This window comes from Lemur catta, chromosome 6, assembly GCF_020740605.2.
Source record: "Lemur catta isolate mLemCat1 chromosome 6, mLemCat1.pri, whole genome shotgun sequence".
NCBI lineage: Eukaryota > Metazoa > Chordata > Mammalia > Primates > Lemuridae > Lemur > Lemur catta.
Window position 1 is genome coordinate 59,067,876 of NC_059133.1, and position 11,416 is coordinate 59,079,291.

General features: G+C 36.0%; 1 protein-coding gene across 1 annotated transcript; it reads right to left on the reverse strand.

Moving 5' to 3' along the window:
* Positions 1–277: 277 nt before the first annotated feature.
* Positions 278–1,216, reverse strand: LOC123640452 (olfactory receptor 8S1). Its single transcript, XM_045555060.1, has one exon. It carries the CDS (start codon positions 1,214–1,216, stop codon positions 278–280), a length of 939 nt encoding a protein of 312 aa, XP_045411016.1.
* Between the last annotated feature and the right edge of the window lie 10,200 nt (positions 1,217–11,416).

Below are 11,416 nucleotides of genomic sequence, written 5' to 3' on the forward strand. Positions count from 1 at the left end.
AGAGTGAGACTCTGTCTCAAAAAAAAAAAAAATGTTTATAACAAAACTTTGTAGATTAAGGCGATAATTTAATAATTTACTTTATCTCTAAAAGGGATTAAAGTGAATTATCCTCCCTATAATAACTTTGTGCCATTCTGTCATGCACTGCTAATTTAGCTTGTAGTATCAGACATTGCAGGAAGTCAGAAGTAAGTACTCCTTACTACTGTAAACTTACCCAATGTCTTGTTATATGCAGCTTTATCCCAATTTTCCACAATCTTATGTTTTTAATTCAATACCTGATATGTTGCAAATATTTTTCCAAAGTCCTTTTCAGAGCGGTCTTCACTTCATTGTTTTTTAGGCTGTATATGACTGGATTCAGCATGGGGGTGACTACAGTATACTGCACAGAGAAGATTAACTCGATGGGGGAACCTGAGTTTGGGAGGAGATGGCGGAGCAGACCTGAGCCGTAGTAAAGTATCACTGCAGTGAGGTGGGAGGAACAGGTAGAGAAGGCCTTGCTTCTGCTTGAGGTAGAGGTGATGCTCAAGATGGTAGAGATAATACGGGTATAGGATAAGAAGACCAAAAGGAAGGTTCCCAGCCCATGCAGGAGAGTAGAGCAGAGCAAGGCAACGAGGTTCCTAGAGATATCAGAGCAGGACAGATGGAGGAGAGACGGCATCTCACAGCTGTAGTGGTGGATGACTTGGGCCTCACAGAAGACCATGTTCACAGCTAGGAGGATGTTGATGAGTGTGTCCAGAAAGCCTAGTCCCCATGAGCCACACACAAAGTGCATATACAGCTGTTTACTCATGATCTGTCCATAAAGCAATGGGTGGCAGATGGCAGCATAGCGGTCATAGGCCATCACAGAGAGAAGGCAGGCTTCTGTCCCTGCAGTGACAAACACAAAGAATACCTGAGCCAGGCAGCCCTCTACTGAAATGGTTTTCCTCTCTGAAAGGAGGTTCTCTAGCATCTTGGGCACAGTGACTGAAGAGAAGCAGAGGTCAACAAAAGAGAGGTGACTCAGGAAGAAGTACATGGGCATGTGAAGATGAGAATCAACCCTGATCACCAGCAGTAGCATCAGGTTCCCCACTATGGTCAGGAGGTAAATCCCCAGAAACAGCACAAAGAGCAGAGCCTGGACGTGTGGGTCAGCAGACAGCCCGAGGAGGAGGAACTCAGTGACGGTGCTGTGGTTCCCCAAAGCCATTTATGAAGGCTGTTTCCTAGAAATAATATAAAACTCATGACAGCCAAGGTTTTACTAGTCCCCAAGTAATTTCTTAATGTATCTATTCTCTTATTATATCACTATTATTCAATAAACATGTTTGGCTCCTACTATGGCCTAGGTTTTGTGTCACTTCATATGAAGCATAAAGATGATTGAGATAGGGCCTTTGTTCTTTGAATGGTCCATTGAAAAAATGGATATAAAAACAAGAAATTATAACAGTGTAATTAATATAAAGGGAGCTCAAATTTTGATTTACGTAGGGGTCAGAAATGACATTACATTTGGGAAATTTGAACAAGTATTTTTAGAAAGCATATGACTGCTCTAGGAAAAATGAGTGTCAAAGGGACAATGAGTTGTCATGCATAATATGTTCAAAAGCTCAGGACTGAGAAAAGTCAGGGGATGCTTAGTAAAATATGGATGGTTCTGAAAAGCTAATGGCTAGAGTATAATTGAGCAACATAGACCAATGGCTAACATGGACTTCTGCATCAGACTAGGTTCATATATTCCAGCTGTACCACTGATTACCTATATGACTGGTACAAAATACATAACACTCTGTACCTCAATTTCCTACTATATAAAATGCAGATAATAGTACCACGTAGAGTTTTAAGGACTAATTATGAGATTATATATAAAGTGCTTCAAAACCACCTACTCCTAACTATTCATTAAATAGTTATTATTATAATTATTCCTTGAGATTATAAGTCTAAGCAAAACTCAGAAAAATTCTTCTACAGAGTGAAGCACTGTCAAAGAGTACAGTTGTTGTTGCTAATGCTGTTGTTATTATTATTTTATGTGCCTTTATTAAGAGAGGTGTAAGAAAATCACATTGAAATCTCTACCAGTAGAAGCCCATTCCTGCTCATGACTTCAGCTGGAAGATAAATTGGGAATTATTTTGGAGTGGAGACAGTCTCTTAAAAGGGTAAATCACTTTGCAATTACTGTGGGTGCCATTACTTGGAAAGGAGGGCAGGTAATTCCTCTTAATAGGTATTGCTACCAGACTTCAGAAATGACAAGTGGGAAAGAAATCGGCTGGGACTCATGTAGCCACCTAGGGGGACCTTCAATAGCATTACTAGGATGTATGTGTATCCCAGAAAAGGCTGGAATCTCTGGACGAGTAAGCAAGAGGAAGACTTGAAAGGATTTCATGACACAGAAATATTTGAATGAGTATATAGACTGTGGCAGCAGCCAGGACAGAAGACTCTGCTCAGTACTACATATTCTGGACCACTCTCTCAGATAATATAGGAAAAAAGTTTAGGAATTCATCTTGTAGAACTGTGAAGTTCGAATCTGAGAACCTAGCTTCTGTTGGAAACATCTGCTGCTAGTAATCCCTACACTGCAGGAAGAAGTTCCCTCCCACTAACTTTTCTCTGATCATACTTACAGAAGGTTGTTTAAAAACAGGAATAGGACATTCATTCCTTTATATTTCTCTCTTGTACAGATAGTTAAATTAACTTTATGACTTTTATCCTGACACGCTGTCCTCAGTCTTCATATCCCAAATTTCTTCCTCATGGCCAGAATGTGTTCATGTCTCTCAAGTATGAATCTCATGAGTATTCAGATCCGGATTACAGCAATGCTCTATTTGCTTGAACACTGAATGTTTACCCAAAACGTCCAGCTTTAGCCCTAACCCTAAGTCTGACCTTGGGTCATTCACAGGACTCATTATGATGGCTCAGTCAGTTTCTTGGTCCTGGCCATTTCCAGTAAGTTCAAAGCCCAGTCAAGGGAGACATCTGAATCTTTAACAATCAAGTCTTTAGCCAGAAACTCAGTCTCAAAATCCTTCTGTTGCCCAAATACAGTTTACCTGTATATCTGGTCCAGTAAAGCAATCTTCTCTCCAACTTGGCTGCAGGACTTTTATTTAGATGCATCTACTAAAAAGGAAGATGAACTGGAGAAGGTTGCTTTCTAAATCTTGTATCATGATTGAGTGTATAAAATCCTACTGATGATAAAATGTTTTACTGAATGCTACACTAATAAAGTTAGACAGCCATAGGGTGGGGTCTAAAATATCCTTTAGTTTTCCCTGTTTCTAATACCATGTCTCAGCTACACATTCAGGTGATTCTCTGCCCTTGTCCTAGAAGATGGTTGGGACAACAGCTTTTATGTTGTATGGTCACAATATGAAGTCAGATTTAGTCGGAAAGAAATTTTAATAACATAGACTGTTATTAAGGACCAATGGGGATCTCTTAGGTGTGGTTTTTGGAATGTGTGGGTTGATGCAATGGCCTATAATCATGAAATCTAAATCTTTGGAATCTATTGGGAGTTGAAAGAGAGAGAGTGGACAAAGGGGTATTTGACTGGCTCCCCAAGCAGGAAAGGAATAGTTTTCAGTTGACACTCTAAGGACTGGTCTTCTTTCTGGGACTTCTCAGTTGAAATCATCTCCAGGCAAATTTATTGTGAAAAATGATTTGTTGATAAAATAATTAAAAAAAGAAAAAGTTCATAAGCATAGTCATTTGTGTCAACTGTCTATTTGAATCTATTTTCTTATTTTTTTTCTTATTTTTTTCTTTAAATAAAAGAAGTCTCACTCTGTTGCCCAGGCTAAAGTGCCGTGGCATCAGCCTAGCTCTCAGCAACCTCAAACTCCTGGGCTCAAGCGATCCTACTGCCTCAGCCTCCTGAGTAGCTGGGACTACAGGCATGTGCCACCATGCCCGGCTGATTTTTTCTATATATTTTTAGTTGTCCAGCTAATTTCTTTCTATTTTTAGTAGAGACGGGGTCTCACTCTTGCTAAGGCTGGTCTCGAACTCCTGACCTCGAGCGATGCACCCACCTCGGCCTCCCAGAGTGCTAGGATTACAGGCGTGAGCCACTGCGCCTGGCTTAAATCTATTTTCTTTGATGGATCCATTTTGATAGCTACACAGGGACCTGTTATAGTTGGATTAGTCACAGATTGGGAGTATTTAGGGAAGCATAGATTTAACAGTTTATTAGAGTCTCAAGTAGTAATAAACTGTAATATAAATGAAAATTTGTATTTATTTGTTTACAGTGAGGTATAAGGTTTTCATTCATACTAGACTATTTTGACATAAGAGTTATTTCCTTCTGTTCCTTGCCAATTTATTAACTAAGCAAAATAAATACAATTTAAGGAAGTTTAGAACAATCAATCCACTTTCCCAAAACATTTGCTTTCTTTGTTAATAAATATAGAATTTAAAGTTTCTTATTTTTATTTTTTGATTTATTATTTATTTTATATCTATATTTAAGAGTTCCTTAAAATGTCATATTATTATGTTCCCTATTAAAAATATATGTATACATCTTTGATTATGTGTATGTGTGCATGTGTTTCAGTGTGAAGAATGTATATTGAAAGTGTTAGAGTGGTTTTTGTCTTAATAAATGTGATGAATAATTTTTATTATTTACTCTTTGTGGGTTATTTCTTAAAACAAAAGATTAATAGAACTTTACTAAAATTAAAATTAAGTATTTCTATTCATTGATAGCATTAAGATCATGAAAAAGCACACTACAGATTGAGTAAAGATAAATACAGTATGTATGTATGATACAGAAATATAGGTAGAATAAGAAAATATCTCCTACAAACTTCAAATAACAAATTTAAAACAGAAAAACAGTTAAACTGTCCTTTCACAAAAGAGGTTTTCCAAATAGCTAATAAGCAAATTAATACATAGTCGACATTATTAGGAGATGCAATTTGAACCGCAATGAGATACTGTTATAAGCATGTCAGAATCTGATGTTGCTCATTTTAAATTATTATTACTTAAACTGCACATATATATTTTATACTCTTTATAAATGAAATATTTCAGAAGAATTAAAGAAAAAAGTAATCTATTACTAATACTTCAACAATAAAAAATATGTAGAACATTAGGGTTAATTTTTTTATTTTTAATTTTTCAAAAAAATTTTTAATTTTTTTTATTTCAGCATATTACGGGGGTACAAATGTTTAGGTTACATATATTGCCTTTGCCCCACCCAAGTCAGAGCTTCAAACATGTCCATCCCTCAGACGGTGCACACTGCACCTGTAAGGTGTGAATATACCCATCCCTTCTGCCCCCCTCCCACCTGCCCCGATGAATGTTACTACTATATGTGCACTTGAGTGTTGGTCAGTTAAGTCAGTTAATACCAATTTGATGGTGAGTACATATGGTGCTTGTTTTTCCATTCTTGGGATACTTCACTTAGTAGAACTGGGCATCTACCCAAAGGAACAAAAGACATTCTTTAAAAAAGACATCTCCACTAGAATGTTTATAGCAGCACAATTCACAATTGCAAGATGTGGAAACAATCCAAGTGCTTGTCGATACATGAGTGGATTAATAAAATGTGGTATATGTATACCATCGAGTTCTACTCAGCCACAAAAAACAATGGTGATCTAGCATCTCTTGTATTATCCTGGATAGAGCTGGAATCCATTCTACTAACTGAAGTATCCCAAGAATGGAAAAACAAGCACCATATGTACTCACCATCAAATTGGTTTTAACTGATCAACACTTAAGTACACATATAGTAATAATATTTATCTGGTGTCAGGCATATGGGAGAGGGGAGGAGGTGATGGGTATATACACACCTAGTGGGTACAGTGCACACCGTCTGGGGGATGGACACGCTTGAAGCTCTGACTCAGGTAGGGCAAGGGCAATATACGTAACCTAAACATTTGTTCCCCCATAATATGCTGAAATAAAAAAGAAAAAGAATGACAAATGTAAGTTTCAAATCAAGGCAGCCTAATTCAAAGTCCATAGAGTTAATTACTATCAAACATGACTTCACGAGAAATATACCAATATAAGTATAATGTATTTTGGGAATAGTATTCCAACTTGGCAGATAAGGAAGTGCTTTCCTGAGAAATTAAAATATGAGATAGAATAGAGGGATTAATAAGAGTTATGCAAAGGTTTGGCAGATTGAGGTTTGGCAGTAGGGGATAGAGTAATAGCACTACCTAACCATTGTCCCTAGATGATGAAAACGTGACCTACTCCAAGAACAGAAAGAAGCCTAGTATACTTGCAGTAGGAATAATTTTTGGCAGTGTGGTGTGGAAAATTATGAGGGTAGAAAATTAGAATAGACCAGATGGTAATCAATTGTCTTTATTTCGTGTAAGGGAATTTGGACTTTATTATGTGGGTGATGGAGCATCACTGAATGGCTTTCAGCTGTGGAGTTATTTAAATACATTTTATTTTGGAAAGGTCGCTCTGCAGAACTTTGTTTTGTTTTTTTGTCTTGTTTTTGCTAGGGCTTTCTAGGTAAGGCAGAGCATTTTGTTATTGGAAAATTCTAATATTGAGCACAAATTGGATCCCTCAAGCTTTCCACATTATTTCTGTACTTTCTAATTAACACAGAATATAATCTATGGGTGACATACTTGTCAATTATATGTTGTTTAGATATTATGATAAAATTAATATTATTATGGGAGAAAAAAGATACCACAAAGATAAGGTACAAAAAGATAATCTATGTACTGCATATGTTTCTTTTTTTCCATTAGTATTTACAACTTGAAATCAAGTTTGTTAATTCATTTCAGGCACCTAGATGCATTAACTTTGTATTTGTTTTCCTCAGGTTATCCTTGCTAGTTTTTAAAAAAATATATTTTTATTGTAAATTTAAAAAAGATATATAGAAGACTGAAAAAAATTTTAATGTAGTATCCACTAAGTGTCTTCACTGTAAAGTTAATTTTCCCTTTGTAATTAATAAGTAATTTGTGGGGAGATAGTTTGAGACTATGTAAATATTTTGTTCCTTATTAAACTTTTAACCCATAGCTTTAGCATCCTTTGATATTTTCCTAACTTCCTCATTCTTTATTAATTCACATTCTTCTGTGAGTAAGGGCTTTCCCTTCTCTGTCTCTCTCTCTGGATTCATGGATTCTTATTTTATTCAATAGGTTACAATCAATTACTATCATTATTTATCGTTATGCTCAAATTATGTCAGATATGCCCAATGGCATTGCTTCCAAGTAGACTCCTGTTCCTTTTACTATGTCCCACCATAATTTGATCCCTTCCTTTTATAATACAACAACACTAATCTTGTGCTTTCCTTGTCCTAGCCCCGAATTAGTCTTTTATTTATTTATTTTTTTGACACAGAGTCTTGCTCTGTTGCCCAGGCTAGAGTGCCATGGCGTCAGCCTAGCTCACAGCAACCTCAAACTCCTGGGCTCAAGAAATCCTTCTGCCTCAGCCTCCCAAGTAGCTGGGACTACAGGCATGCATCACCATGACCGACTGATTTTTTCTATATGTTTTTAGATGTCCAGCTAATTTCTTTCTGTTTTTAGTAGAGATGGGGTCTCGCTCTTGCTGAGGCTGGTCTCGAACTCCTGACCTCAAGTGATCTTCTTGCCTCGGCCTCCCAGAGTGCTAGGGTTACAGGCATGAGCCACCACGCTCGGCCCCGAATTAGTCTTTATTCCAAGATACTTTGGTTCCTTTCAATGGAAAATAGCATTTAGAAAATAAGATCTGAGTGGTAGATGGGCTTATTGGTCCTGGTGGGTCATTACCTCTAGACTCTCTCACCACCCAGAGCTAGAAAAAAATACGTTTTTGTGTGTATACATTATAAACATATGTATAAATACACACATACATCTTCTAGCTTTCCATATTTGGTATTCCCTTTTCTAACAGTGAGAAACCTGGCACCTATTTGTCTCCATAACATTTATAAAATTCTAGAATACATAGAAAGGCATTTCAGAATTTCTGACCCATATCAGTCAGTGAAAAACTAACCTATTCACCAGCTATCAATATTTGTTTATAATTATTATATTTTTGGAATTAAATAAACTTTATTTTTTGGAATAGTGATACATTTATGGAAAAATTAGAAATATATTACAGAGTGTCCATATACCTGCCTTCAGTTTTACCTATTGTTATAACATCTTACATTAGTATATGTTTGTTATAGTTAATGAACCAATATTGATACATTGTTATCGACTAATGTCCATACTTTTAAATTCAGCTTTCTTTAGTTTTTACCTAATATCCCTTTTTGTTCCAGGATTCTATCCAGGATACCACATTACACTGAATTATCATGTCTTCATAGGATCCTCTTGGCTGTGATAGTTTCTCAGACTTATCTTGTTTTTGACAGCCATGATAGTTTTGAAGAGTACTGGTCAGATGTTTTGAAAAGTGTCCCTAAGTTTGAGCTTTTCTAATGCTTTCTCTGTGATTAGACCATGAGGAAGACCACAGAGGTAAAGCACCATTTTAATCACCTCATAATAGGAGTACATACTATCAGTACTCAGGCCACCTGTCTCGTGGTGTAAAGTTACTCTTTTTCCTCAAATTGACTCTTTTCCATATTGTACCCTTTGAAGGAATTCACTATGTGCAGCTCACAATTATGGAGTGGGAAGTTATTTTTAACCTTGGGGTGGAGTAGCTACATAAATTATTTGGAATTCTTATGCATGAGAGATTTGTTTCTTCTTCTCCATTAATTTGTTCAATAATTTATATCAGTATGAACTCACGAATATTTTACATTTTTGGTTATAATCCAATACTATTTTTATTTTTTGCCCAAGTTGTTCCAACTTCGGTCATTGGGAACTTTGTCATTTGGCTCCTGTGCTCCTTTGACATACACTCATCATTACATTTGTGTGTGTGTGTGTGTGTGTGTGTGTGTGTGAGAGAGAGAGAGAGAGAGAGAGAGATAGCACTTTCTTCCTTTCTGGCACTGTAAGATGCTTTATATTCTTGGACATTCCCTTCCCTAGCCTTATAATCATCCATTTCTCTAAGGAGCCATGATTTCGTTTATTGGAGAATGGTATTAGAAACCAAAATCTGGGTGCTAGATGTGATTGTTGCTACTGGCATGTCATTATTTGAGGCTCTCTCAATTGACAGCAGGAAATATATGTGTGCATACTTACTTGTATATGTACATATATCTATAAATGTCTATATGTAACCATATGTAGCTACATTAAGCCAAACACGAGTTCATTCTGATGTTTCCAACTCTATTAACACATGGATAATTCTAGCCTTGTCCCTTGCTTACCTGTAAACTCCCATTTTAGCAATGAGAAAACTGTCTCCCACCATCTCTGATCTATTTGCTTAATTGTTAAAATGTACATGAATAGGAGTATCAGAATTGTTAACCTGTTTCCCATATGGGAAACAAATTTATTAACTAAAGTATAGTGCACGTGTATAGATGCTTTTGCCTTTAACTTATAGACTCTACTAATTTCCAAAGTTCTGTCAGCTCTTTTCCACCCTAACCAGTTCAGTGAGGTTGTAAATTCAAAATTCTAACCTGGGATTTCCCCAAGTCTTCTAAATGATATATTTTTAATTTGCGTACATTAAGTTTACTCTTTTTTGCTGTATAGTTCAATGGGCCTTGACAAATGCACACTGTCATGTATCCACAATTATAGTATCTATAGATTAGTTTCACTGCCCTAAAAAATCTCCTGTGCTTCACCTATTCAAACCTCTTCTCCTTCCACTTGAGCTCCTAGCAACCACTGATATTTTTACTACCTGTATAGTTTTTCCTTTTATAAAAGACTGTATAGAACAAGAGAACAATACAGGTTGTAGCCTTTTCATACTGGTTTCTTGCACTTACCAGTATGCATTTAAGATTCATCCATGTTTCTTTTTATGGCTTTCTAGCTCATTTCTTTTTATTGCTGAATAACATTCCATTGTATAGATATACCATAGTTTGCTTATCCATTCACCTACTGAAGAACATCTTGGTTACTTTCAGTTTGGGACAATTATAAATACAGTTAGTTATAATTATCTGTGGTAGTTTTGTTCTAGAAAGTGTCTGTGAACATTGAATTAGTGAATATAGAACCATTGCTCCTTGGAGAATTATAAGGTTAGGTTCCTGCTAATCTCTGGTCACATTTTCATCAAATGATTAATACATAACCAAATGATTAATTTTACAGTCTTTGAATGATTTAGAAACAAGGGCTTTGAAGGTCATTTACATTATGGAGGTTCATTTGCCAATGTCTTTATACAACAAACCAGTTTTATCAGCATTGAAAACTTGCTGTTTCATACAACTCTTTTCCAGTATAATACTTAGTAGGTATTCTAAAAATTCTCCCCTAGCTTCCTGACCTTCAGAACCTGTATCACTTGCAAATTTAACATTTTCATTCTATATCACCTTTCAAAATATGTGAGCCAGACAGCACTAGCCTAGAAATTTTAGCATTTTCCTCACCCTGAGTAATATGACCATAAATTTCTTTGGTTTTCAGGCTTACAACAATGTGGTCCACTATGTCTTTTTATAAAAAAATAGACTTTATTTTTTAGAACAGTTTTAGTTTCATGGCAAAATTGAGTGAAAGTACAGAGAGTTCCCATGTAACCCTTTCTCACACATGCACAGCCTCCCCTACTGTCGATACCCATGAATATGGTACATCTCTCCATTACATGGTTATAGTTTGATTTCTTTGATCAGTTTTGTGGTTTTCCTTATAGACCTTGTATATATTTTGTTAGATTTATATCTAAGTATTTATTTTCGGTGGGGGGGTGCTAATGTTAATGATGCTATGTTTTTAATTTCAAATTCAGTTTTTACATTGCTGATATATGGGAAAGTGATTGATGTTTGAACCTTGTATTCTGCAATTTTGTTATAATTGCTTATTTAGTTCCATGAGTGTTTTCATCAGTCTTTTGGAATTTTTTACATAGATGACATCTTCTGTGAACAAAGACAGTTTTATTTCTTCCTAGACCGTAAGAGCAGGCTATGGGATATTAGAAATGAAAGGCGCCTTCGGCATTTTTTAGTAATGCCTACTTATTTTACAGGAGATGGAACTGAGGCCCACAAAGAATAACTTAGATAATGTCAGAGTGGGTTTATAACTTAATAATGCATGTGTTCTCCAAGTCTATTGTGCTGTTCTCTGAACCAAATGCAATACCATACTTGGAAATTCTATCACTACATTCTACAACCCAGGAAGAACAGAGAGGGCAAACGTCTTTTACATCACTTTTATTTCATCAGTTGTTTGTT